The 27970-nt window shown below is 42.9% G+C and overlaps 2 protein-coding genes across 2 annotated transcripts in view; both read left to right on the top strand.

The window, feature by feature from the left end:
* Positions 1-11454, top strand: part of LOC120045314 (calpain-2 catalytic subunit-like) — a 52068-nt gene extending 40614 nt beyond the window's left edge. Inside the window, exons 22-23 of the mRNA XM_038990195.1 lie at positions 3855-4131; positions 11357-11454. Of these exons, the coding sequence (XP_038846123.1) occupies positions 3855-4131; positions 11357-11454 (375 nt within the window). The remainder of the gene's footprint in view (positions 1-3854; positions 4132-11356) is intronic.
* Positions 11455-12819: 1365 nt separating this feature from the next.
* On the top strand, positions 12820-27674 carry LOC120045400 (cofilin-2-like). The gene is made up of 5 exons (XM_038990276.1): positions 12820-12913; positions 22400-22558; positions 23109-23248; positions 24298-24374; positions 26921-27674. Exons 1-5 carry the CDS (start codon positions 12911-12913, stop codon positions 27034-27036), a joined length of 495 nt encoding a protein of 164 aa, XP_038846204.1. The 5' UTR covers positions 12820-12910; the 3' UTR covers positions 27037-27674.
* Positions 27675-27970: the final 296 nt, after the last annotated feature.

Here is a 27970-nt window from a genome sequence, read left to right as displayed (position 1 = left end):
TGTACTCACTGCCATATAGTTACAGGAACAACCTGTACTCACTGCCATATAGTTACAGTAACAACCTGTACTCACTGCCATATAGTTACAGGAACCTGTACTCACTGCCATATAGTTTCAGGAAGCTGTACTCACTGCCATATAGTTACAGGAACAACCTGTACTCACTGCCATATAGTTTCAGGAACAACCTGTACTCACTGCCATATAGTTACAGGAACAACCTGTACTCACTGCCATATAGTTACAGGAACAACCTTTAAGGTTTGAATGTCTTCTGAAGAACCAGACGTCAGAGAAAAAGACGTGTTTTAGCGTTTTCTCTACCGTTCACCCAGCTCGTGGAGTATTTCGTGCAGACAGTGTGTCTGTTTGTTTGTTTGTCTGTCTGACTGGATTTGTTTTCTTTTTCCAGTGGCTGTGCCTGGCAATCAACTAGACTCCCCAACGCCAGGAGGGAATCAACTAGACTCCCCAGCGCCAGTAGTGATTTAACTAGACTCCCCCAGTAGTGAATCAAGTAGACTCCCCCAGTAGGGACCGTGACAGCTGGATGCTATAAAATAGATCATGGTTTTGAGATTAAAGATGTTCTTTTTTTTAATTACATTTTCTTTTATTGTCACATTTCTAGGAACATTTCAAGGTCTAGTTTTGCACTATTTGTAAACTAACTTTGAATATGGTTACTCATAAATACTTGCTCATTCTGTTTGGGACTTTAATGAACTATTAAAAAAATGTGTTCGCTGTACGGGTGTTTGTTTTTCTATTTAAAAAGTGCTGATTATCTGTTCACACACTAGAAAACTGATCATCCTCACAGAATAAGGTGCACAATTATTGGTAACAATGTATTTGAATGGTAATGAACCATTTATAATGGCATTTACAAACAGTTAGCTCACCATTTATAAATTATTACTTCCACATTTGTAAATGTTACAAAGGTAGTTATGCACACATTTATATAAAATGTTCCATATATTTCCTTAAACATCCTGTGCTTATTCTTTTACCATTGGTAGGTCATTGTATTTCACCATTGATAGGTCATTGTATTTCACCATTGATAGGTCATTGTATTTCACCATTGATAGGTCATTGTATTTCACCATTGATAGGTCATTGTATTTCACCATTGATAGGTCATTGTATTTCACCATTGATAGGTCATTGTATTTCACCATTGATAAGTCATTGTATTTCACCATTGGTAGGTCATTGGATTTTACCATTGATAGGTCATTGTAAGACCTTAAGGGGCATCAGGCTGAACCTTACATGTACCTATGCTAGTTAGGGGTGGAAACATCTCTTCCCTCAACCACTCCCATCTATTCAGGGTTGGAGAGTAAACGATTACATTTCAGTTGATTGCAAAATAAAAAACTGTAATCAGTTACATTACCAGCAAAACATATTGTAATCAGATAACAGACACTTTAGAAAAACTACATGATTACTTATTGGATTACTTTTAAATTCAGAATGGATGTTCTCGGGAAAAAATACAGTATGAAACCTTTCTGTTTCCTCAATGACATTCAAATCAGCACAAAAAAAAGGTGCATGTGTGACGCACAAAAGCGTAGTGGGTGCGGAGTCAGGCGCAGGAGGCAGAAAGTACTGAGTAGTGTTTTAATAAGGCACAGGGGAAAAATCATGCGCGCCAAACACTCATCGGGGCGCAACAAACACGATACCCAAAACCAGGACCTAAATAGTCCAGAGCGAAATCCCAAAACGAAAACACGCTACCAATAACCTACCACACACAAACACAGTGGAAAAATGAAGCCCGCACAAAGAGCAGGCGGGCCGACTAGCTTAAATAGCCCAACTAAACGTAAACAAGAAACAGGTGTAACTAATAAGACAAAACCAACAGAAAAGGGAAAAGGGATCGCTGGCAGCTAGTAGACCGGTGACGACGACCGCCGAGCGCCGCCTGAACAGGAAGGGGAGCCACCTTCGGTAGGAGTCGTGACAGCATGTTAATGTTTGTTCTGCCCAGGGGCGTCCCCAGAGTTTCATAACATTAGTTGCTCAGCCCTGTTCTGTACATTCCTGTCCAAACTGTAGGCCTATATTTACCTACTAACCTGTTCCTTCTCTACCTGTCCTGTAATGTCTCTATATTTACCTGTTCCTTCTCTACCTGTCCTGTAATGTCTCTATATTTACCTGTTCCTTCTCTACCTGTCCTGTAATGTCTCTATATTTACCTGTTCCTTCTCTACCTGTCCTGTAATGTCTCTATATTTACCTGTTCCTTCTCTACCTGTCCTGTAATGTCTCTATATTTACCTGTTCCTTCTCTACCTGTCCTGTAATGTCTCTATATTTACCTGTTCCTTCTCTACCTGTCCTGTAATGTCTCTATATTTACCTGTTCCTTCTCTACCTGTCCTGTAATGTCTCTATATTTACCTGTTCCTTCTCTACCTGTCCTGTAATGTCTCTATATTTACCTGTTCCTTCTCTACCTGTCCTGTAATGTCTCTATATTTACCTGTTCCTTCTCTACCTGTCCTGTAATGTCTCTATATTTACCTGTTCCTTCTCTACCTGTCCTGTAATGTCTCTATATTTACCTGTTCCTTCTCTACCTGTCCTGTAATGTCTCTATATTTACCTGTTCCTTCTTTACCTGTCCTGTAATGTCTCTATATTTACCTGTTCCTTCTTTACCTGTCCTGTAATGTCTCTATATTTACCTGTTCCTTCTCTACCTGTCCTGTAATGTCTCTATATTTACCTGTTCCTTCTCTACCTGTCCTGTAATGTCTCTATATTTACCTGTTCCTTCTCTACCTGTCCTGTAATGTCTCTATATTTACCTGTTCCTTCTCTACCTGTCCTGTAATGTCTCTATATTTACCTGTTCCTTCTCTACCTGTCCTGTAATGTCTCTATATTTACCTGTTCCTTCTCTACCTGTCCTGTAATGTCTCTATATTTACCTGTTCCTTCTCTACCTGTCCTGTAATGTCTCTATATTTACCTGTTCCTTCTCTACCTGTCCTGTAATGTCTCTATATTTACCTGTTCCTTCTCTACCTGTCCTGTAATGTCTCTATATTTACCTGTTCCTTCTCTACCTGTCCTGTAATGTCTCTATATTTACCTGTTCCTTCTCTACCTGTTCATTAATCTCGAGGACAGGTTCGGCATAAACAACGATAATCTATCAAGGCTCACGTAGAATTATGTGATTACGAGCAGCAGTAGTTCCTGGTTTTGGGTTTTTGTCATTGATTATTTGGACAAATCAGGATTGGGCGAAGGCGGTGCTTATTGTACCCTGTATTTGTAGTTAATATTGATCCCCATTAGTTCCTGCCAAGGCAGCAGCTACTCTTCCTGGGGTTTATTATCGATCCCCATTAGTTCCTGCCTAGGCAGCAGCTACTCTTCCTGGGGTTTATTATGGATCCCCATTAGTTCCTGCCTAGGCAGCAGCTACTCTTCCTGGAGTTTATTATCGATCCCCATTAGTTCCTGCCAAAACTGCAGCTACTCTTCCTGAGGTTTATTATGGATCCCCATTAGTTCCTGCCAAGGCAGCAGCTACTCTTCCTGGGGTTTATTATGGATCCCCATTAGTTCCTGCCAAGGCAGCAGCTACTCTTCCTGGGGTTTATTATCGATCCCCATTAGTTCCTGCCTAGGCAGCAGCTACTCTTCCTGGGGTTTATTATGGATCCCCATTAGTTCCTGCCTAGGCAGCAGCTACACTTCAGCAGCAGCTACACTGGGGTTCAATCAAAAATGTATAAATACAAAAGACAGACTGGTCGTTCTATTTTCATTCAGCGATGACGCAGTAGTCTCCAGGTCTTTGCCTGAAGACCCCGTCCGAGGCGCCGTCCAAAGACCCCGTCCGAGACCCCGTCCGAGACCCCGTCCAAAGACCCCGTCCAAATACCCCGTCCGAGAACCCGTCCGAGACCCCGTCCAAGACCCCGTCCAAAGACCCCGTCCAAAGACCCGGTCCAAAGACCCCGTCCGAAGACCCCGTCCGAGACCCCGTCCAAAGACCCCGTCCAAAGACCCCGTCCGAGACCGTGTCCAAAGACCCGGTCCAAAGTCCCCGTTCGAGACCCCGTCTGATTCTCTGCAATAATGGTATGGGAATAATAACGAATGTTATTTCTGTAAAGTGGTTTCTTGCATCAAACAACACAACAACATTTTCAGTCACTTCCTTGTCTGAAGGACAAGTGGATTGACAGGTTCATGTCAAGCCCTGCATGTTTTTTTTCAAAAGTCTCATGGAATGTAGGCCTACATTGAACACCACACACTGGCTGCTACTGTAGACTGAATACTAGGACAGCTATTTCCATGTTAAATGTTGGGGGATTCATTTTTCTCCATTGTTTTTGATGGTAGGCCTACATCACGATCAAAAAGCCACAGTAGCCTACTTGACCACTGTTAAAACTGTAACTTAAAGCAGGTACAGCCTCAGTGTTCACGGTAAGCACTGGTTCAGACCCAGGGCTTTCTGCAGCTATCTAACTACTCCCTGACATTCCCCTCCAGGTGACTGTTGGTAGTAGCTATAGCAGGCAGACAGACAGGCAGGCAGACAGACAGACAGACAGACAGACACCCACGTACACACTTGACATGAATATTGACATGCCCATACATGTCAATGTAATGATGTCAGTGATGTGCAATTGCTTGTGTTGGAAATACTAAAAGGACCAAAGCCAAAACCCCAATATATTTAAAAAACAAACATTTTAGACAGTTTGATGAGCAACCATTATTACATGATCTGTACCATAATGCTGATTCCACATGTTGACACTGCCCGGGACTATTTTTATATGAAGTTTGTGTCCATTTGTGATAAGCATGCCCCTGTGAAGAAATGTAGAATCAGTGGAAGGGACAATCAATCAATCAAATGTATTTATATAGCCCTTCGTACATCAGCTGATGTCACAAAGTGCTGTACAGAAACCCAGCCTAAATCCCCAAACAGCAAGCAATGCAGGTGTAGAAGCACGGTGGCTAGGAAAAACTCCCTAGAAAGGCCAGAACCTAGGAAGAAACCTAGAGAGGAACCAGGCTAAGAGGGGTGGCCAGTCCTCTTCTGGCTGTGCCGGGTGGACATTATAACAGAACATGGCCAAGATGTTCAAATGTTCATAGATGACCAGCAGGATCAGATCATAATAATCTCAGTGGTTGTCGAGGGTGCAGCAAGTCAGCACCTCAGGAGTAAATGTCAGTTGGCTTTTCATAGCCGATCATTCAGAGTATCTCTATCCCTCCTGCTGTCTCTAGAGAGTTGAAAACAGCAGGTCTGGGACAGGTAGCACGTCCGGTGAACAGGTCAGGGTTCCATAGCCGCAGGCAGAACAGTTGAAACTGGAGGAGCAGCACGACCAGGTGGACTGGGGACAGCAAGGAGTCATCATGCCAGGTAGTCCTGAGGCATGGTCCTTAGGCTCAGGTCTTCCGAGAGAGAGAAAGAAAGAGAGAAAGATAGAGAGAAAAAGAGAGAGATTCAGAGAGAGTATACTTAAATTCATACAGGACACCGGATAAGACAGGAGAAATACTCCAGATATAACAGACTGACCCTAGCCCCCCAACACATAAACTACTGCAGCATAAATACTGGAGGCTGAGACAGGAGGGGTCAGGAGACACTGTGGCCCCTTCCAACGATACCCCCGGACAGGGCCAAACAGGCAGGATATAACCCCACCCACTTTGCCAAAGCACAGCCCCCACACCACTAGAGGGATATCTTCAACCACCAACTTACCATCCTGAGACAAGGCCGAGTATAGCCCACGAAGTTCTCCGCCATGGCACAACCCAAAGGGGGGGCGCCATCCCAGACGGGAAGATCACGTCAGTGACTCAACCCACTCAAGTGATGCACCCCTCCTAGTGACGGCATGGAAGAGCACCAGTAAGCCAGTGACTCATCCCCTGTAATAGGGTTAGAGGCAGAGAATCCCAGTGGAGAGAGGGGAACCGGCCAGGCAGAGACTGCAAGGGCGGTTCGTTGCTCCAGAGCCTTTCCGTTCACCTTCACACTCCTGGGCCAGACTACACTCAATCATAGGACCTACTGAAGAGATGAGTCTTCAGTAAAGACTTAAAGGTTGAGACCGAGTCTGCATCTCTCACATGGATTGGCAGACCATTCCATAAAAATGGAGCTCTATAGGAGAAATTATAGGAACAATTAGGAGGCCTGCGTCTTGTGACTGTAGCGTACGTGTAGGTATGTACGGCAGGACCAAATCGGAAAGATAGGTGGGTGAGTTCCAGAAAGAGGGCAAATTATCTACAAATTCTATCTTTTGGGAGGGGCAGAAAACAGTTTTCAACCAGCGATTGAGTTGTGAGACTCTGCTGTAGAGCTCATCACTCCCCCTAACTGGGAAGGGGACAGAGACAATTACTCGATGCCGACACATCTTTCTAGCTGATTTACACGCTGAAGCTATGTTGCGCTTGGTGACCTCTGACTGTTTCATCCTAACATCGTTGGTGCCGACGTGGATAACAATATCCCTATACTCTCTACACTCGCAAGTTTTAGCTTTAGCCAGCACCATCTTCAGATTAGCCTTAACGTCGGTAGCCCTGCCCCCTGGTAAACAGTGTATGATCGCTGGATGATTCGTTTTAAGTTTAATACTGCTGGTAATGGAGTCGCCAATGACTAGGGTTTTCAATTTGTCAGAGCTAATGGTGGGAGGCTTCGACGTCTCAGACCCCGTAACAGGTGGAAGAGAGACCAGAGAAGTCTCGGCCTCTGACTCCGACTCGCTGCTTAATGGGGAGAACCGGTTGAAAGTTTCTGTCAGCTGAATGAGCGACACCGGTTGAGTATTCCTACAGCGTTTCTTTCCAGAAGCCATGAGAAATTTGTCCGGCTGTGCGGACTTTGCAAGGGGATTTAAACTACTATCTGTACTTACTGGTGGCACAGACGCTGTTTCGTCCTTTCCTACACTGAAATTACCCTTGCCTAACGATTGCGTCTGAAGCTGGCCTTGCAGCACAGCTATCCTTGCCATAACGCGATCGTTCTTCTGTATATTATGATTACAGCGTCTGCAATTAGAAGGCATCATGTTAATGTTACTACTTAGCTTTGGCTGGTGGAGGTCCTGACGAACCACGTCCAGATAAAGCGTCCGGGGTGAAAAAAATGGAATGAAAAAAGTCGAGTGAGGGGAAAAAAAAAAACTATATATATAAACGGTAATTAAAAAATTGAAACCGTAAAGTTGACAGGTAACAAAGTAAGGGTAGCAACAAACCGCACAGCACCACGTAAACAAGTCTACAAGTTGTAACCGGAAATTACGTAAGGTCCACAATCCCTGGTTTTCAGATAACTTGGTAGAATTAATTAGAAAGAGAAATATATCTTGGGCTCAAACTAGACAAACAAAGGCTCCTGTTGACTGGGCCTCCTTCAGAGCACTAAGAAACAAATGTACAGGATTGATCAGGAAGTCCAAATCAGATGACTATTTAAATGCAGTCACAGAGTACCTAAACAACCCTACCAAGTTCTAGAAGCTAAACAAATCAGTGTCAGGTTCTAATGTATCCTCTGGCCTTCCTGACCATTTAATGATGGATTCTAATGAAGTGAAGGATATAGCCGATATTGTAGGGGTTTTAACAAGCACTTCATATCTGCTGGTTCAGTTTTTAATAATAGTGGGGCCCAGGCCTCTAATGTCAGCTCTGTTACAGTCAACTATGATATAGGCCCTCATGTGAACCATTTTAACTTTGAGCCTGTTTATTATACTGAGGTCTATAAAGCACTAAAAGGCAATAGACACTAAAAGTCTGCAGGTCCAGACAACCTGGACCCCTACCTCTTAAAGATAGCAGCTGGTATTATTACTGAACCTGTGGCTCACATTTCCAACTTGAGTCTCTTGACCAATTCCATACCCAGCATTTAGAAATCAGTTTATGTCCTCCCACTGCTAAAGGGAGGATATCCCTCAGTTATTAGTTATTAGCATCTATCATCCTATCTCTAAACTCCCTATCCTGGACAAAGTCTATGAATCCCTAGTGAACTCCCTATCCTGGCCAAAGTCTATGAACCCCTAGTGAACTCCCTATACTGGCTAAAGTCTATGAATCCCTAATGAACTCCCTATCCTGGCCAAAGTCTATGAATCCCTAGTGAACTCCCTATCCTGGTCAAGGTCTATGAATCCATAGTGAACTCCCTATCCTGGCCAAAGTCTATGAATCCATAGTGAACTCCCTATCCTGGCCAAAGTCTATGAATCCCTAGTGAACTCCCTATCCTGGCCAGTCTATGAATCCCTAATGAACTCCCTATCCTGGACAACGTCCATGAATCCCTAGTGAACTCCATATCCTGGCCAAAGTCTATGAAATGTTATTAGTCACATGCGCCGAATACCACAGATGTAGACCTTACAGTGAAATGCGTACTTACAAGCCACTAACCAACAACGAAGTCTAAAATATACGAATAAGAATAAGAAATAAAAGTAACAAGTAGTTAAAGAGCAGCAGTAAAATAACAATAGAAGAGTATATACAGGGGGTACCGGTACAGAATCATTGTGGAGGCTATATACAGGGGGTACCGGTACAGAATCAATGTGGAGGCTATATACAGGGGGTACCGGTACAGAATCAATGTGGAGGCTATATACAGGGGGTACCGGTACAGAATCAATGTGGAGGCTATATACAGGGGGTACTGATACAGAGTCAATGTGGAGGCTATATACAGGGGGTACCGGTACAGAGTCAATGTGCGGTTAGTCGAGGTCATTGAGGTAATATGTACATGTAGGTAGAGTTATTAAAGTGACTATGCATAGATAATATCAGAGTAGCAGCGGTGTAAAAGAGAGGGGGGCAATGCAAATAGTCTGGATTAGATATTCAGGAGTCTTATGGCTTGGGGGTAGAAGCTCTTTAGAAGCCTCTTGGACCTAGACTTGGCGCTCCGGTACCGCTTGCCATGCGGTAGCAGAGAGAACACTATGACTAGGGTGGCTGGAGTCGGACAATTTCTAGGGCCTTCCTCTGACACCGCCTTGTATAGAGGTCCTGGATGGCAGGAAGCTTGGCCCCAGTGATGTACTGGGCCATACGCACTACCCTCTGTTGTGGCTTGCGGTCGGAAGCTGAGCAGTTGCCATACCAAGCGGTGATGCAACCAGTCAGGTTGCTCTCAATGGTGCAGCTGTAGAACCTTTTGAGGATCTGAGGACCCATGACAAATATTTTCATTCTCATGAGTTAGAAAAATAGGCGTTGTCGTGCCCTCTTCACGACTGTCTTGGTGTGCTTGGAACCATGATAGTTTGTTGGTGATGTGGACACCAAGGAACTTGAAGTTCTCAACCTGCTCCACTACAGCCTCGTTGATGAGAATGGGGGCGTGCTCGGTGCTCCTTTTCCTGTAGTCCACAATCATCTCCTTTGTCTTGATTACGTTGAGGGAGAGGTTGCTGTCCTGGCACCACACGGCCAGGTCTCTGACCTCCTCGGTGATCAGGCCTACCACTGTTGTGTCATTGGCAAACTTAATGATGGTGTTGGAGTCGTGCCTGGCCATGCAGTCATGAGTGAACAGGGAGTCCAGGAGGGGACTGAGCACGCACCCCTGAGGAGCCCCCGTGTTGAGGATCAGCGTGGCGGATGTGTTGTTACCTACCCTTACCACCTGGGGGCGGCCCGTCAAAGTCCGGGATCCAGTTGCAGAGGGAGGTGTTTAGTCCCAGGGTCCTTGGCTTATTGATGAACTTGGAGGGCACTATGGTGTTGAACGCAGAGCTGTAGTCAACGAATAACATTCTCACGTAGGTGTTACTTTTGTCCAGGTGGGAAAAGGGCAGTGTGGAGTACAATAGAGATTGCGTTCCTGGTTAAATAAAGGTACAAAAATTAAATATATAAAATCAAATTGTATTTAAATACACATATTTAGCAGATGTTCTTGTATATATACATTAGGTCGAGTACAATTTTGGAAATGTCCTTTCTGAAATGTTCATGATTTAAAAGGGACATTGATGGACTCCATGGGAAAGTCTACTGATACGTTTCGCACTTGTTTGTCTTTAGTGTGGTGAGTCAGTCACTACAAAGATACAGGCGTTCTTCCTAACTCAGTTGCCGGAGAGGAAGGAAACCGCTCAGGGGTTTCACCATGAGGTCAATGGTGACTTTAAAACAGTTACAGAGTTTAATGGCGAATCCAACACAACACAGCACCGAGTACAACTCTTCATATTTTCAAGCATGGTGGTGGCTGCATCATATTATGGGTATGCTTGTCATCGGCAAGGACAAGGGAGTCTGTCTGTCGGTGTCTGTGTCTGTGTCGGTGTCTGTGTCTGTGTCTGTGTCTGTGTCTGTGTCTGTGTCGGTGTCGGTGTCGGTGTCGGTGTCGGTGTCTGTGTCTGTCTGTCTGTGTGTTTCTGTCTGTCTGTGTGTTTCTGTCTGTCTGTGTGTTTCTGTCTGTCTGTCTGTCTGTCTGTCTGTCTGTCTGTCTGTCTGTCTGTCTGTCTGTCTGTCTGTCTGTCTGTCTGTCTGTCTGTCTGTCTGTCTGTCTGTCTGTCTGTCTCTCTCTTCCAGTTATCGGAACAGAGACAGGTTAACGCAACAACAGGATTTGAACGTCCATCCATAACGTTACCTGATTGGTGGTTAGGTTATTAGCTGGCCAAGCAGCACTATGATTTGTTAGACCACTCTATCTTCCTCTCTCACCCTCACTCTCTCTCTTTCTCCCCCTCTTTCTCTCTCTCTCTCTCTCCCTCTGTCTCTCTCTCTCTCTCTCTCTCTCTTTCCCTCTGTCTGTCTCTCTGTCTCTCTCTCTCTCCTCTTTCTCCCCTGTCTCTCCCCCTCCCCCTCCTTCTTTCTCCACCATCTTTATCCCTCCCCCAATCTTTATCTCTCCCTCTTTCGCTCTCTATTTCTCCCTCCTCTCTTCACCCTCTCTCTTCCCTTCTACCTCCCTCTTTCTCCCCCCCCTCTATCCCTCCCTCTCTCTTTCTATTCTTTCTCCCCCCCATCTCTTTATCTCTCTTTTTTCTCCCCCTCTATCTTGTCAGACCACACCTCTCTCTCTCTGACTCACTTTCTCTTTCCCCTCCACCCCCCCCTCTCTCTCTCTCTCTGACTCACATTCTCTTTCCCCTCCACCCCCCCTCTCTCTTTCTATTCTTTCTCCCCCATCTCTCTATCTCTCTCTTTCTCCCTCCTCTATCTTGTCACACCACACCTCTCTCTCTCTGACTCACATTCTCAACCCCCTCCACCCCCCCACCCCTCTCTCTCTCACCAGGCAAGGCTGTCAACGCCACACCTCTTTCCAGGACTGTACAGGCTCACATTCCTCCTCCTAACAGAACAGGTTCTAACCTGTCCTCGTCAGCAAACTAACTACACCCGTACCACATGTCCTCGTCAGCAAACTAACTACACCCGTACCACATGTCCTCGTCAGCAAACTAACTACACCCTTACCACATGTCCTCGTCAGCAAACTAACTACACCCGTACCACATGTCCTCGTCAGCAAACTAACTACACCCTTACCACATGTCCTCGTCAGCAAACTAACTACACCCGTACCACATGTCCTCGTCAGCAAACTAACTACACCCTTACCACATGTCCTCGTCAGCAAACTAACTACACCCGTACCACATGTCCTCGTCAGCAAACTAACTACACCCTTACCACATGTCCTCGTCAGCAAACTAACTACACCCTTACCACATGTCCTCGTCAGCAAACTAACTACACCCGTACCACATATCATCTTCAGCAAACTAACTACACCCGTACCATTACATCAAGCCTGCATCGCAAATGGCAGTCCTATTCTCTATAGTGCACTACCAGTGCCCATAGAGCAGGGTGTAGGGTCCCATTGGGGACGTGCTGTTGGCCAGTGGCCATAGATCAGGGTGTAGGGTACCATTTGGGACATACTGTTGACCAGTGCCCATAGAGCAGGGTGTAGGGTACCATTTGGGACATACTGTTGACCAGTGCCCATAGATCAGGGTGTAAGGTACCATTGGGGACGTACTGTTGACCAGTGGCCATAGAGCAGGGTGTAAGGTACCATTGGGGACGTGCTGTTGGCCAGTGGCCATAGAGCAGGGTGTAAGGTACCATTGGGGACGTACTGTTGACCAGTGGCCATAGATCAGGGTGTAGGGTACCATTGGGGACAGAGTCCAAGTCAAACCCAGTATCTCAGAAACAGAAGATGAAGGTACCGTATAAAGATGTCACCCCTCCTGGTATGTGATATGTATATTAAAGACTCTTCTTGTGACTGATTGTTGTTGAGCTATCAGACAGTTTATATTCCCACAATGGAGAGGGAGAGATAACCACTCCTTCTCTGCTCCTCTGCCAAATGTCTTTCAAACTTTAGTCACGTTAATGTCGCCTCATTGGTTCTCCATATAAGGCGTGTTTATTCCCCAACTCCACCCACCAGCCAACATTGGCTCCCACTCACCTGTGTAATTATTACCTATTAAGGTAATTTAAATGACTTTATATACGTATAAAGTGATAGAGTGTTTATAAACCTAATAGCTAAGTTAAAATGAACAACAACAAAGAGTTAAAAAAAAAGTTTTCTTAACATTTAATAAACTTGTTTTAACAATGGTGGAAACTAGTATAGCCTCGGGCTACATCAGACATTAGAGGTGAAAGGGTAGGTAGCTAGCTGACTGTAACCAAAGCTCCCACTTGTCCTACCTGCTTTTTTCTTTTTCCGGACCAGACAGCGCTGCTACAGACCAGACAGCACTGCTACACACCCATCAGCTATCCTTTCCTGTCTACTTTCTTCACACAACTGCAGTAAAAAATGGTGAGTGTTGGAGGTTTTTTCTGCACGGATGTTTTTTCTTCTTCTCTAAGCCAACAAATTCTCAGTATTGTAATATATTTTGTGGGGTTAGAGATTAGGACATGTGCTATGTATGAAACTGAGAGAGAAAAGGTTTTAAAATAACTTCAAAATGGACAGTATACCTCTCTCTCCGGTCGAGTATTCCCCCGATACTACACGGATAATTGTAAGGACATAACTTGTAACCTCAGTGGGAATCTATCCTGAATCTTTGTCTCTTTTGGCACATTCACAACCTCCAAAGTTAGTGGTCTGATTTTTTTTCTCCCTGTTTTCATTGAAGAAAAACGTGTTTCTGTTGTTTACAATCAAAACTTACTTAACCTTCATCCGAATGTCAAGAGTTTCTTCTTACAATATCTTTGGATTCTTCTGGAAGTAAGGAATAGAAGAGTTTTAGGTTGCATTCGAATTAGGGCTCTGGTCTAAAGTAGTGCACTATAATAGGGAATAGGGTCCCATAGGGCTCTGGTCAAAAGTAGTGCACTATATAGGGATTAGGGTACCAGTTGGAACATGTTGTGTATATCAGTCCCCTCTCAACTAGTGTTGGAGTACTATGGGCCCTGGTCAAAAGTAGTGCACTATATAGGGAATTAGGTGCCATAGGGCTCTGGTCTAAAGTAGTGCACTATATAGGGAATAGGGTGCCATAGGGCTCTGGTCTAAAGTAGTGCACTATATAGGGAATAGGGTGCCATAGGGCTCTGGTCTAAAGTAGTGTACTATATAGGGAATAGGGTGCCATTTGCGACAGAACCCAAGACATGGCCCTGAATGAAAGTAAAGCACTATATATAGAATAATATGACTATCGTTCTAATGGGCCCTTGTTAAAAATAGTGCACTATTAGGGAATAGGATGCCATGGGTTATATAACCAGCTCCCTCCTGAGTGTTCAGGCTTCGCCAGGGCGGCTATGCTACTAGTCCTGACTTGTTCCCCACCGTCTCCAGGAATGTGGTTGACAGAGGCCTAGAACATTCACAAGGGAACTAATTCCTATAGAGAGATACAATACGAAACACTGATGTATTAGAATGAGGTCTATTTCCTCTGTCTGTACCCCATGTATCCTGAACTATTAGAATGAGGTATATTTCCTCTCTCTGTACCCCATGTATCCTGAACTATTAGAATGAGGTATATTTCCTCTCTCTGTACCCCATGTATCCTGAACTATTAGAATGAGGTCTATTTCCTCTCTCTGTACCCCATGTATCCTGAACTATTAGAATGAGGTCTATTTCCTCTCTCTGTACCCCATGTATCCTGAACTATTAGAATGAGGTCTATTTCCTCTGTCTGTACTCCATTTATCCTGAACTATTAGAATGAGGTCTATTTCCTCTCTCTGTACCCCATGTATCCTGAACTATTAGAATGAGGTCTATTTCCTCTCTCTGTACCCCATGTATCCTGAACTATTAGAATGAGGTATATTTCCTCTGTCTGTACCCCATGTATCCTGAACTATTAGAATGAGGTATATTTCCTCTCTCTGTACCCCATGTATCCTGAACTATTAGAATGAGGTCTATTTCCTCTGTCTGTACCCCATGTATCCTGAACTATTAGAATGAGGTCTATTTCCTCTCTCTGTACCCCATGTATCCTGAACTATTAGAATGAGGTCTATTTCCTCTCTCTGTACCCCATGTATCCTGAACTATTAGAATGAGGTCTATTTCCTCTCTCTGTACCCAATGTATCCTGAACTATTAGAATGAGGTCTATTTCCTCTCTCTGTACCCCATGTATCCTGAACTATTAGAATGAGGTATATTTCCTCTCTCTGTACCCCATGTATCCTGAACTATTAGAATGAGGTCTATTTCCTCTGTCTGTACCCCATGTATCCTGAACTATTAGAATGAGGTCTATTTCCTCTCTCTGTACCCCATGTATCCTGAACTATTAGAATGAGGTCTATTTCCTCTGTCTGTACCCAATGTATCCTGAACTATTAGAATGAGGTCTATTTCCTCTCTCTGTACCCCATGTATCCTGAACTATTAGAATGAGGTCTATTTCCTCTGTCTGTACCCCATGTATCCTGAACTATTAGAATGAGGTCTATTTCCTCTCTCTGTACCCCATGTATCCTGAACTATTAGAATGAGGTCTATTTCCTCTCTCTGTACCCCATGTATCCTGAACTATTAGAATGAGGTCTATTTCCTCTGTCTGTACCCCATGTATTTCTCTCTCTATACCCCATGTATTTCTCTCTCTATACCCCATGTATTTCTCTCTCTATACCTCATGTATTGTATTATCCTCATTGTCAAATCCTACTTTAGGACAATGTTCAGATTTAGAATCTAGTGCTGCCTTGTTCCAGTCTGTCTGTGACAGACTGAAGCCTCCACCACTCAGAGGGACACTATACAGAGTCACAGCCAGGCTTCACCTGAACCAGCACCGTTATCCTAAGGCTACAACACACCAATAACGGTAGTCGGCTGAGAGTACTTGAGAAGCAGAGCAATCCGATTTTTTAAAATGTAGAATCGAGTGAAATTTGTTGTCAGTCAGACATCAACAGCACGCTGAGCAATCGGTAGCCTGACGGGAGATCCACAATCCTCTGACTCTTCTTCTCTTCTTTGTGACCGTTGTATTCTTCTTCTTCTTCTCTCCTTTGTGACCGTTGTATTCTTCTTCTCTCCTTTGTGACCGTTGTATTCTTCTTCTCTCCTTTGTGACCGTTGTATTCTTCTTCTCTCCTTTGTGACCGTTGTATTCTTCTTCTTCTTCTCTCCTTTGTGACCGTTGTATTCTTCTTCTCTCCTTTGTGACCGTTGTATTCTTCTTCTCTCCTTTGTGACCGTTGTCTTCTTCTTCTCTCCTTTGTGACCGTTGTCTTCTTCTTCTCTCCTTTGTGACCGTTGTCTTCTTCTTCTTCTTCTCTCCTTTGTGACCGTTGTCTTCTTCTTCTTCTTCTCTCCTTTGTGACCGTTGTATTCTTCTTCTCTCCTTTGTGACCGTTGTATTCTTCTTCTTCTTCTCTCCTTTGTAACCGTTGTATTCTTCTTCTCTTCTTTGTGACTGTTGTATTCTTCTTCTTCTTCTCTCCTTTGTGACCGTATTATTCTTCTTCTCTCCTTTGTGACCGTTGTATTCTTCTTCTCTCCTTTGTGACCGTTGTATTCTTCTTCTCTCCTTTGTGACCGTTGTCTTCTTCTTCTTCTTCTCTCCTTTGTGACCGTTGTCTTCTTCTTCTTCTTCTCTTCTTTGTGACCGTTGTATTCTTCTTCTTCTTCTCTGCTTTGTGACCGTTGTATTCTTCTTCTTCTTCTCTCCTTTGTGACCGTATTATTCTTCTTCTCTCCTTTGTGACCGTTGTATTCTTCTTCTCTCCTTTGTGACCGTTGTATTCTTCTTCTCTCCTTTGTGACCGTATTCTTCTTCTTCTTCTTCTCTCCTTTGTGACCGTTGTATTCTTCTTCTCTCCTTTGTGACCGTTGTATTCTTCTTCTCTCCTTTGTGACCGTTGTCTTCTTCTTCTTCTTCTCTCCTTTGTGACCGTTGTCTTCTTCTTCTTCTCTTCTTTGTGACCGTTGTATTCTTCTTCTTCTTCTCTGCTTTGTGACCGTTGTATTCTTCTTCTTCTTCTCTCCTTTGTGACCGTATTATTCTTCTTCTCTCCTTTGTGACCGTTGTATTCTTCTTCTCTCCTTTGTGACCGTTGTATTCTTCTTCTCTCCTTTGTGACCGTTGTATTCTTCTTCTCTCCTTTGTGACCGTATTCTTCTTCTTCTTCTTCTCTTCTTTGTGACCGTTGTATTCTTCTTCTTCTTCTCTCCTTTGTGACCGTTGTATTCTTCTTCTTCTTCTTCTCTCCTTTGTGACCGTTGTATTCTTCTTCTTCTTCTCTCCTTTGTGACCGTTGTATTCTTCTTCTCTTCTTTGTGACCGTTGTATTCTTCTTCTATCCTTTGTGACCGTTGTATTCTTCTTCTCTCCTTTGTGACCGTTGTATTCTTCTTCTCTCCTTTGTGACCGTTGTATTCTTCTTCTTCTTCTCTCCTTTGTGACTGTTGTATTCTTCTTCTTCTTCTCTCCTTTGTGACCGTTGTATTCTTCTTCTTCTTCTCTCCTTTGTGACCGTTGTATTCTTCTTCTTCTTCTCTTCTTTGTGACCGTTGTATTCTTCTTCTTCTTCTCTCCTTTGTGACCGTTGTATTCTTCTTCTCTCCTTTGTGACCGTTGTATTCTTCTTCTTCTTCTCTCCTTTGTGACCGTTGTCTTCTTCTTCTTCTTCTTCTCTTCTTTGTGACCATTGTATTCTTCTTCTCTCCTTTGTGACCGTTGTATTCTTCTTCTCTCCTTTGTGACCGTTGTATTCTTCTTCTCTCCTTTGTGACCGTTGTCGTCTTCTTCTTCTTCTTCTCTTCTTTGTGACCGTTGTATTCTTCTTCTCTCCTTTGTGACCGTTGTATTCTTCTTCTCTCCTTTGTGACCGTTGTATTCTTCTTCTCTCCTTTGTGACCCTTGTATTCTTCTTCTCTTCTTTGTGACTGTTGTATTCTTGTTCTTCTTCTCTCCTTTGTGACCATTGTATTCTTCTTCTTCTTCTCTCCTTTGTGACCGTTGTATTCTTCTTCTCTCCTTTGTGACCGTTGTATTCTTCTTCTTCTTCTCTCCTTTGTGACCATTGTATTCTTCTTCTTCTTCTCTCCTTTGTGACCGTTGTATTCTTCTTCTCTCCTTTGTGACCGTATTATTCTTCTTCTCTCCTTTGTGACCGTTGTATTCTTCTTCTCTCCTTTGTGACCGTTGTATTCTTCTTCTCTCCTTTGTGACCGTTGTCTTCTTCTTCTTCTTCTCTCCTTTGTGACCGTTGTCTTCTTCTTCTTCTTCTCTTCTTTGTGACCGTTGTATTCTTCTTCTTCTTCTCTGCTTTGTGACCGTTGTATTCTTCTTCTTCTTCTCTCCTTTGTGACCGTATTATTCTTCTTCTCTCCTTTGTGACCGTTGTATTCTTCTTCTCTCCTTTGTGACCGTTGTATTCTTCTTCTCTCCTTTGTGACCGTATTCTTCTTCTTCTTCTTCTCTCCTTTGTGACCGTTGTATTCTTCTTCTCTCCTTTGTGACCGTTGTATTCTTCTTCTCTCCTTTGTGACCGTTGTATTCTTCTTCTCTCCTTTGTGACCGTTGTCTTCTTCTTCTTCTTCTCTCCTTTGTGACCGTTGTCTTCTTCTTCTTCTTCTCTGCTTTGTGACCGTTGTATTCTTCTTCTTCTTCTCTGCTTTGTGACCGTTGTATTCTTCTTCTTCTTCTCTCCTTTGTGACCGTATTATTCTTCTTCTCTCCTTTGTGACCGTTGTATTCTTCTTCTCTCCTTTGTGACCGTTGTATTCTTCTTCTCTCCTTTGTGACCGTTGTATTCTTCTTCTCTCCTTTGTGACCGTATTCTTCTTCTTCTTCTTCTCTTCTTTGTGACCGTTGTATTCTTCTTCTTCTTCTCTCCTTTGTGACCGTTGTATTCTTCTTCTTCTTCTTCTCTCCTTTGTGACTGTTGTATTCTTCTTCTTCTTCTCTCCTTTGTGACCGTTGTATTCTTCTTCTCTTCTTTGTGACCGTTGTATTCTTCTTCTATCCTTTGTGACCGTTGTATTCTTCTTCTATCCTTTGTGACCGTTGTATTCTTCTTCTCTCCTTTGTGACCGTTGTATTCTTCTTCTCTCCTTTGTGACCGTTGTATTCTTCTTCTTCTTCTCTCCTTTGTGACCGTTGTATTCTTCTTCTTCTTCTCTCCTTTGTGACCGTTGTATTCTTCTTCTTCTTCTCTCCTTTGTGACCGTTGTATTCTTCTTCTTCTTCTCTCCTTTGTGACCGTTGTATTCTTCTTCTTCTTCTCTCCTTTGTGACCGTTGTATTCTTCTTCTTCTTCTTCTCTCCTTTGTGACCGTTGTCTTCTTCTTCTCTCCTTTGTGACCGTTGTATTCTTCTTCTCTCCTTTGTGACCGTTGTCGTCTTCTTCTTCTTCTTCTCTTCTTTGTGACCGTTGTATTCTTCTTCTCTCCTTTGTGACCGTTGTATTCTTCTTCTCTCCTTTGTGACCGTTGTATTCTTCTTCTCTCCTTTGTGACCGTTGTATTCTTCTTCTCTCCTTTGTGACTGTTGTATTCTTGTTGTTCTTCTCTCCTTTGTGACCGTTGTATTCTTCTTCTTCTTCTTCTCTCCTTTGTGACCGTTGTATTCTTCTTCTCTCCTTTGTGACCGTTGTATTCTTCTTCTCTCCTTTGTGACTGTTGTATTCTTGTTCTTCTTCTCTCCTTTGTGACCGTTGTATTCTTCTTCTTCTTCTTCTCTCTTTGTGACCGTTGTATTCTTCTTCTCTCCTTTGTGACCGTTGTCTTCTTCTTCTTCTTCTTCTTCTCTTCTTTGTGACCGTTGTATTCTTCTTCTCTCCTTTGTGACCGTTGTATTCTTCTTCTCTCCTTTGTGACCGTTGTATTCTTCTTCTCTCCTTTGTGACCGTTGTATTCTTCTTCTCTCCTTTGTGACCGTTGTATTCTTCTTCTTCTTCTCTCCTTTGTGACCGTTGTATTCTTCTTCTTCTTCTTCTTCTCTCCTTTGTGACCGTTGTATTCTTCTTCTTCTTCTCTCCTTTGTGACCGTTGTATTCTTCTTCTCTTCTTTGTGACCGTTGTATTCTTCTTCTATCCTTTGTGACCGTTGTATTCTTCTTCTCTCCTTTGTGACCGTTGTATTCTTCTTCTCTCCTTTGTGACCGTTGTATTCTTCTTCTCTCCTTTGTGACCGTTGTATTCTTCTTCTCTCCTTTGTGACCGTTGTATTCTTCTTCTCTCCTTTGTGACCGTTGTATTCTTCTTCTCTCCTTTGTGACCGTATTCTTCTTCTTCTTCTTCTCTCCTTTGTGACCGTTGTATTCTTCTTCTCTCCTTTGTGACCGTTGTATTCTTCTTCTCTCCTTTGTGACCGTTGTATTCTTCTTCTCTCCTTTGTGACCGTTGTCTTCTTCTTCTTCTCTTCTTTGTGACCGTTGTATTCTTCTTCTTCTTCTCTGCTTTGTGACCGTTGTATTCTTCTTCTTCTTCTCTCCTTTGTGACCGTATTATTCTTCTTCTCTCCTTTGTGACCGTTGTATTCTTCTTCTCTCCTTTGTGACCGTTGTATTCTTCTTCTCTCCTTTGTGACCGTTGTATTCTTCTTCTCTCCTTTGTGACCGTTGTATTCTTCTTCTCTCCTTTGTGACCGTTGTATTCTTCTTCTTCTTCTCTCCTTTGTGACCGTTGTATTCTTCTTCTTCTTCTTCTCTCCTTTGTGACCGTTGTATTCTTCTTCTTCTTCTCTCCTTTGTGACCGTTGTATTCTTCTTCTCTTCTTTGTGACCGTTGTATTCTTCTTCTATCCTTTGTGACCGTTGTATTCTTCTTCTCTCCTTTGTGACCGTTGTATTCTTCTTCTCTCCTTTGTGACCGTTGTATTCTTCTTCTCTCCTTTGTGACCGTTGTATTCTTCTTCTCTCCTTTGTGACCGTTGTATTCTTCTTCTTCTTCTCTCCTTTGTGACCGTTGTATTCTTCTTCTTCTTCTCTCCTTTGTGACCGTTGTATTCTTCTTCTTCTTCTCTTCTTTGTGACCGTTGTATTCTTCTTCTTCTTCTCTCCTTTGTGACCGTTGTATTCTTCTTCTCTCCTTTGTGACCGTTGTATTCTTCTTCTTCTTCTCTCCTTTGTGACCGTTGTCTTCTTCTTCTTCTCTTCTTTGTGACCATTGTATTCTTCTTCTCTCCTTTGTGACCGTTGTATTCTTCTTCTCTCCTTTGTGACCGTTGTATTCTTCTTCTCTCCTTTGTGACCGTTGTCGTCTTCTTCTTCTTCTTCTCTTCTTTGTGACCGTTGTATTCTTCTTCTCTCCTTTGTGACCGTTGTATTCTTCTTCTCTCCTTTGTGACCGTTGTATTCTTCTTCTCTCCTTTGTGACCGTTGTATTCTTCTTCTCTCCTTTGTGACCGTTGTATTCTTCTTCTCTCCTTTGTGACCGTTGTATTCTTCTTCTCTCCTTTGTGACTGTTGTATTCTTGTTCTTCTTCTCTCCTTTGTGACCGTTGTATTCTTCTTCTTCTTCTTCTCTTCTTTGTGACCGTTGTATTCTTCTTCTCTCCTTTGTGACCGTTGTATTCTTCTTCTCTCCTTTGTGACTGTTGTATTCTTCTTCTTCTTCTTCTCTTCTTTGTGACCGTTGTATTCTTCTTCTCTCCTTTGTGACCGTTGTATTCTTCTTCTCTCCTTTGTGACCGTTGTCTTCTTCTTCTTCTTCTTCTCTTCTTTGCGACCGTTGTATTCTTCTTCTCTCCTTTGTGACCGTTGTATTCTTCTTCTCTCCTTTGTGACTGTTGTATTCTTCTTCTTCTTCTCTCCTTTGTGACCGTTGTATTCTTCTTCTTCTTCTTCTCTCCTTTGTGACCGTTGTATTCTTCTTCTCTCATTTGTGACCGTTGTATTCTTCTTCTTCTTCTCTCATTTCTGACCGTTGTATTCTTCTTCTTCTTCTCTCCTTTGTGACCGTTGTATTCTTCTTCTCTTCTTTGTGACCGTTGTATTCTTCTTCTTCTTCTCTCCTTTGTGACCGTTGTATTCTTCTTCTCTCCTTTGTGACCGTTGTATTCTTCTTCTTCTTCTCTCCTTTGTGACCGTTGTATTCTTCTTCTTCTTCTCTCATTTGTGACCGTTGTATTCTTCTTCTTCTTCTCTCCTTTGTGACCGTTGTATTCTTCTTCTCTCCTTTGTGACCGTTGTATTCTTCTTCTTCTTCTCTCCTTTGTGACCGTTGTATTCTTCTTCTTCTTCTCTCCTTTGTGACGTTGTATTCTTCTTCTTCTTCTCTCATTTGTGACGTTGTATTCTTCTTCTTCTTCTCTCATTTGTGACCGTTGTATTCTTCTTCTTATTCTCTCATTTGTGACCGTTGTATTCTTCTTCTCTCCTTTGTGACCGTTGTATTCTTCTTCTCTCCTTTGTGACCGTTGTATTCTTCTTCTCTCCTTTGTGACCGTTGTATTCTTCTTCTCTCCTTTGTGACCGTTGTATTCTTCTTCTCTCCTTTGTGACCGTTGTATTCTTCTTCTCTCCTTTGTGACCGTTGTATTCTTCTTCTTCTCTTCTTTGTGACCGTTGTATTCTTCTTCTTCTTCTCTTCTTTGTGACCGTTGTATTCTTCTTCTTCTTCTCTTCTTTGTGACCGTTGTCGTCTTCTTCTTCTTCTCTCCTTTGTGACCGTTGTCGTCTTCTTCTTCTTCTTCTCTTCTTTGTGACTGTTGTATTCTTCTTCTCTCATTTGTGACCGTTGTATTCTTCTTCTCTCCTTTGTGACCGTTGTATTCTTCTTCTCTCCTTTGTGACCGTTGTATTCTTCTTCTCTCCTTTGTGACCGTTGTATTCTTCTTCTTCTTCTCTCCTTTGTGACCAGGCCTCTGGAATAGCGGTCCACGATGATGTCGTTCACACATTTGACAAGATCAGAGTTCGCCTCCAGGGGGCTGACAAGCAGGAGCAGCTGAAGCTGGTGCTCTTCAAGATCAGCGACGACGGGAAATGTATCATCGTGGACAAGGACAAATGCCTGAAGGTCAGAGGAGCCATATAATAATATATGTCATTTAGCAGACACTTTTTTTATACAAAGCATCATTTTTTTTAACGTATGGGTGGTCCCGGGAATCGAACTCACTGTCCAGGCATTGCACGCCCCGTGCTCTACCAACTCAGATCCAGAGGACCGCATAGTTAGGCATTCTAAGCTTTTCTTAAATGTATCTTTCCTCAATTCCTTGCATCCTCTCTCCTCGCTTCTTTCTCCCAAAAAATTTAAATGTAGAAGAAGGTCCAAGAAAGAATTTAAGGGCTTGTGTCCTAAATATCTAATTTGTTATCTTATTCTAGACATTCACATACACATAGCATTGTTTAAAACTCTGAACGTTTTATAATGTAATTGGGAGCTAACGTGGTTGCCATAGAATCATGTCACGTAAATGCATTCAAATACAGAAACCACAATGTCCAAGCTTTCCTTACTTTTATTACTATTAGGGGTTGTAACATGAGCATCTAGATAAAAATATATTTTTTAAACACTATATAATTGCTGTTAATTAATCAATTACCGATCAATGAAGGTCAAGGACCTGAATGGGGAGGAGGACGTGTTCAGGAAGATCGTCAACATGATGCCGACGGAGGACTGCCGCTATGCCCTGTACGACTGTTCCTGGGAGAGCAAGGACAGCCCCAAAGAGGACCTGGTCTTCATCATGTGGTACGTTGGACCATAGAGTTAGAATAGCACGGGTTTAAAGAGTTCTAATAGCATGGGTTTAAAGAGTTCTAATAGCACGGGTTTAAAGAGTTCTAATAGCATGGGTTTAAAGAGTTCGAATAGCATGGGTTTAAAGAGTTCGAATAGCACGGGTTTAAAGAGTTCTAATAGCACGGGTTTAAAGAGTTCTAATAGCACGGGTTTAAAGAGTTCTAATAGCACGGGTTTAAAGAGTTCTAATAGCATGGGTTTAAAGAGTTCGAATAGCATGGGTTTAAAGAGTTCGAATAGCACGGGTTTAAAGAGTTCTAATAGCACGGGTTTAAAGAGTTCTAATAGCATGGGTTTAAAGAGTTCGAATAGCACGGGTTTAAAGAGTTCGAATAGCACGGGTTTAAAGAGTTCGAATAGCATGGGTTTAAAGAGTTCGAATAGCATGGGTTTAAAGAGTTCTAATAGCACGGGTTTAAAGAGTTCTAATAGCATGGGTTTAAAGAGTTCGAATAGCACGGGTTTAAAGAGTTCTAATAGCACGGGTTTAAAGAGTTCTAATAGCATGGGTTTAAAGAGTTCGAATAGCATGGGTTTAAAGAGTTCTAATAGCACGGGTTTAAAGAGTTCTAATAGCATGGGTTTAAAGAGTTCTAATAGCACGGGTTTAAAGAGTTCGAATAGCACGGGTTTAAAGAGTTCTAATAGCACGGGTTTAAAGAGTTCTAATAGCATGGGTTTAAAGAGTTCGAATAGCATGGGTTTAAATAGTTCTAATAGCACGGGTTTAAAGAGTTCTAATAGCATGGGTTTAAAGAGTTAGAATAACTACATTAGAATAACTAACCCTTTACGACGTTCCTGGGAGAGCAAGTACGGCCACAAGGAAGGTGATAGGTGGAAATAGAAATAAAAGGACATGTACTCTACACCGTACATAACACTACCATGTCAGCCATTTTGAGTGGAGGGAGTGAGAGAGAGGATTTGGACATTGACTCAAGGCAGAATGTTTGGGAGTCCTTTCTAAATGTAATATTTTTCTGTTTGAATTGCAGGGCTCCAGAACACTCAACTATCAAAAAGAAAATGAAATACGCCAGCTCAAAGCAATACATTAAAGCAAAGTTCCAAGGTAAGAGTTTGGGTAGGCTCAGTTCTGCTTTAACACTTTCATCCAATCACCTTTCCAGCATCAGGGGGGGGGGGATATGTTCATTAGGTACCAAATAGAATAAAATGGACTGAAACAGGGAGAGATTACATGGACTTGTCCAATAAGATACTCTCATTTTCAAACGCCGCCTATTGCATGCTAGAATCGGCAGTTTGCTACATCCATTTTGGGATTTATAGATGAATCATTATTGATTATATTGATTCTTGAAAAATCTAATGTCTAAATACGTCATGAGCTTAGTTCAACTGTCGTTCAAAGTAGTGTGTCCAGAACATTTTGAATGGGGTGGCCAAGACGGGGTACAGACCCAGTTCAGGGGGACCAGAACATTTTGAATGGGGTGGCCAAGGTGGAGTACAGACCCAGTTCAGGGGGACCAGAACATTTTGAATGGGGTGGACAAGGTGGGGTACAGACCCAGTTCAGTGGGGCTAGAACATTTTGAATAGGGTGGACAAGGTGGGGTACAGACCCAGTTCAGGGGGACCAGAACATTTTGAATGGGGTGGACAAGGTGGGGTACAGACCCAGTTCAGTGGGGCCAGAACATTTTGAATGGGGTGGACAAGGTGGGGTACAGACCCAGTTCAGTGGGGCCAGAACATTTTGAATGGGGTGGACAAGGTGGGGTACAGACCCAGTTCAGTGGGGCCAGAACATTTTGAATGGGGTGGACAAGGTGGGGTACAGACCCAGTTCAGTGGGGCCAGAACATTTTGAATGGGGTGGACAAGGTGGGGTACAGACCCAGTTCAGGGGGACCAGAACATTTTGAATGGGGTGGACAAGGTGGGGTACAGACCCAGTTCAGGGGGACCAGAACATTTTGAATGGGGTGGACAAGGTGGGGTACAGACCCAGTTCAGGGGGACCAGAACATTTTGAATGGGGTGGACAAGGTGGGGTACAGACCCAGTTCAGGGGGACCAGAACATTTTGAACCTTAATCGATGCAAGGTGGATTTTCCCCCCCTATATTATTAGAATGGTTCAACACATGAAATTCTTCAGATTAGGTTTGGTACATTTCCCTGTTCAAGTCAATCATAAATCAATTCCAAAAGTCTTGTTACAGGGTTTGCATTCGGTAAATTCACTTGAAAGTGCCATTCAGAGTGCGAATTATACTGTGATATATTTGTGGGTCTCTATGTTTTTAAGGGGGACCTCCTATGTAAAAATGTATTGGCTTTTATAGTAAAGATGTGTAAATGTTTTGAACTTTGAATGTGTCACAAACACAACCAGTCATGAAGTTTTCATCTGATTGTGAAAAACAAATCACTTCAAAAGTAGGTTAAGTAGGTTATCTGCAGAAGTCCAGCATCTGCAGAAGTCCAGCATCTGCAGAAGTCCAGCATCCGAACAGTCCAGCATCTGAACAGTCCAGCATCTGAACAGTCCAGCATCTGAACAGTCCAGCATCCGAACAGTCCAGCATCCGAACAGTCCAGCATCTGAACAGTCCAGCATCTGAACAGTCCAGCATCTGAACAGTCCAGCATCCGAACAGTGCACCCGTCATTTCAATGGAAAAGGACATGATTTACAAACACTATCTATAATGACATTCAGCCTACAAAGTGGTGTGTATTCATGAATGCCAAGGGAAACCGGGCTTCCACCACCAAAACAATTACAATACAATTATAATAACGTCGCATCCGTGTTTCATAATTTTCCTTCAATTCTCAAGAGGCAGGATCTATTTCACCAGAGAAAGCATTCGAACGAGGCAAATGGCCTCCCTCTGTCTTAGTGTCTGTGGCCCGTGGATCTGATGCTGTCTGGCCCAAAATAATAACGACGGATACGTAGGCCGCACATACTAAGACAGAGGGGCACTCTACGGGGAGATGGATAAGTCTTGCTGTCGCTACGCTTCTTGGTCAAAATGATCAATATATTTAGAGACAACCTATCAGATCTCAGAATTTCCGTGGGGGGGGTGGGCACTGGAGTGGCCAATCAGATTCCAGGGGGACCCCACCCCGGGCCACCACCTGGACATGCCACTGGTCATATCCCATCAGACCCCTAAAAAATATCTTTGCTTTACTCCAATGTTTGTCAACAACGTAAATGTAAACAAACCATGTATAGCTTCAAAACATGAATAAAACTATCATTTTGATATCATGTATGGTTAGAATTTGAGTGGTTACATTTCTCCATGGCTTTTACCAAAACAGAGGCGGGGTTACCCCTTTGTTATTGTTTCAAGTGTTTCAAGTGCGGATTCTAGCGGACAGTAGCCTGATGAATGACACAGAAATGACAAATGGCCTGAGGTGGTCTAGTAGTCTAAGCCAGGTCCTCCAGAACAGACACACCGCTGCAGTATGGGTTACGAATCCAGCCCACTGATATTTCAGCATCACTCTCCTCTATTTTTAATCTCCAATTAAGCCGAAACTAAAAAATGTGAGGAGTGGGATTCCCTTAAAAAAAAAAAAAAAAGAGAAATTGACTGACTGGCTGTGTTCTCGTGTGTTTCACAGGTCTGAAGTTTGAGTGGCAGGTGAACGACATGTCCGACGCCAAAGACAGCTCTGTCTTCATCGATAAACTGGGAGGGAGAGGAGTCGTTAAAAAACTGGAGGGGAAAGAGGTCTAAGGTCCTGACTCCTGACGCCGCCCGTACAACATGGAATCAAAACCAGACCTGGGTTCAAATACTAATCGAAATCCTTCAGATTCTTTCAGCGTTTGCTTAAGCCTGCCAGGTGGGCTTTTAAAAAAAAAAATACGTTTGGGACTTTTCTAATACTTCCGTTACAACAAGTTCAATCAAGTATTTGAGTTCGAATAGTGTGTGTGAACACAGGTCTGGTCAAAACACCAATACAAAAGCAGCCAACTTCCTGTGTGTCCAATTGATCTGTCCATCAACAGAGTATTGTAATTGATTTGGTCTTTATTAAAAAAAACTCCCTTGGTCAAATGGCAGATTAGTAATAAAATAGCTACTCATATAGTTGATAAATGTCATACTTTTTTCCCAGACATAACTGCTTCATGATTTATACAAATGAACATGTATTTTCTTGTAGCTTTGGATCCTAAGATCATCCTTGAATGGGCTTTTATTTTTTTGGTATCCTGTGTCTATTGACTCTGTTCCAGACCAATCATCTGATACGATTTCAATCATATTATTCATGTACCTTCCTTGTTTGCTGATGTTTTGTTGAAATTTCAAAAATGTCTTGTTAAAAAAAGGAAGATACCTCTGCAGAATGTTGATGGCAGAAGCTCCACCACTATAATAAAGAGAAACTGAATTTCCTGTATACTCCCCTGGTCTGTCTCTGTCTCTGTCTCTGTCTCTGTCTGTCTGTCGGTGCAGTATTCCATTTGATATCACAGAGATTGGCAGTAAGGTTTGCATTATTGTCCGGGGCAATTGTCAACAGAGCAGTCGGGCAAGTTAAGCCTGGTCTGTTGCTTCTGGTGTTGTACTTTGTATTCCATGTTATTGAGAAGCTTCTTCGGAACACAGAACACTTTATTGTATGAAAATACAGTGTTTTCCACGAGCACATGGAGTA

Source organism: Salvelinus namaycush, chromosome 4 (genome assembly GCF_016432855.1).
Source record: "Salvelinus namaycush isolate Seneca chromosome 4, SaNama_1.0, whole genome shotgun sequence".
In the NCBI taxonomy this organism is placed as follows: domain Eukaryota; kingdom Metazoa; phylum Chordata; class Actinopteri; order Salmoniformes; family Salmonidae; genus Salvelinus; species Salvelinus namaycush.
Note: the sequence above shows the minus strand (reverse complement) of the source record. Positions and strands in the feature narration are given on the sequence as shown.

Bases quoted from the DNA above. Each gene is read 5' to 3' on its own strand.
- LOC120045400 (XM_038990276.1), top strand. The intron at 22,559-23,108 runs GTCAGAGGAGCC...CGATCAATGAAG, and splicing joins ACAAGGACAAATGCCTGAAG to GTCAAGGACCTGAATGGGGA. The intron at 24,375-26,920 runs GTAAGAGTTTGG...TGTGTTTCACAG, and splicing joins CATTAAAGCAAAGTTCCAAG to GTCTGAAGTTTGAGTGGCAG.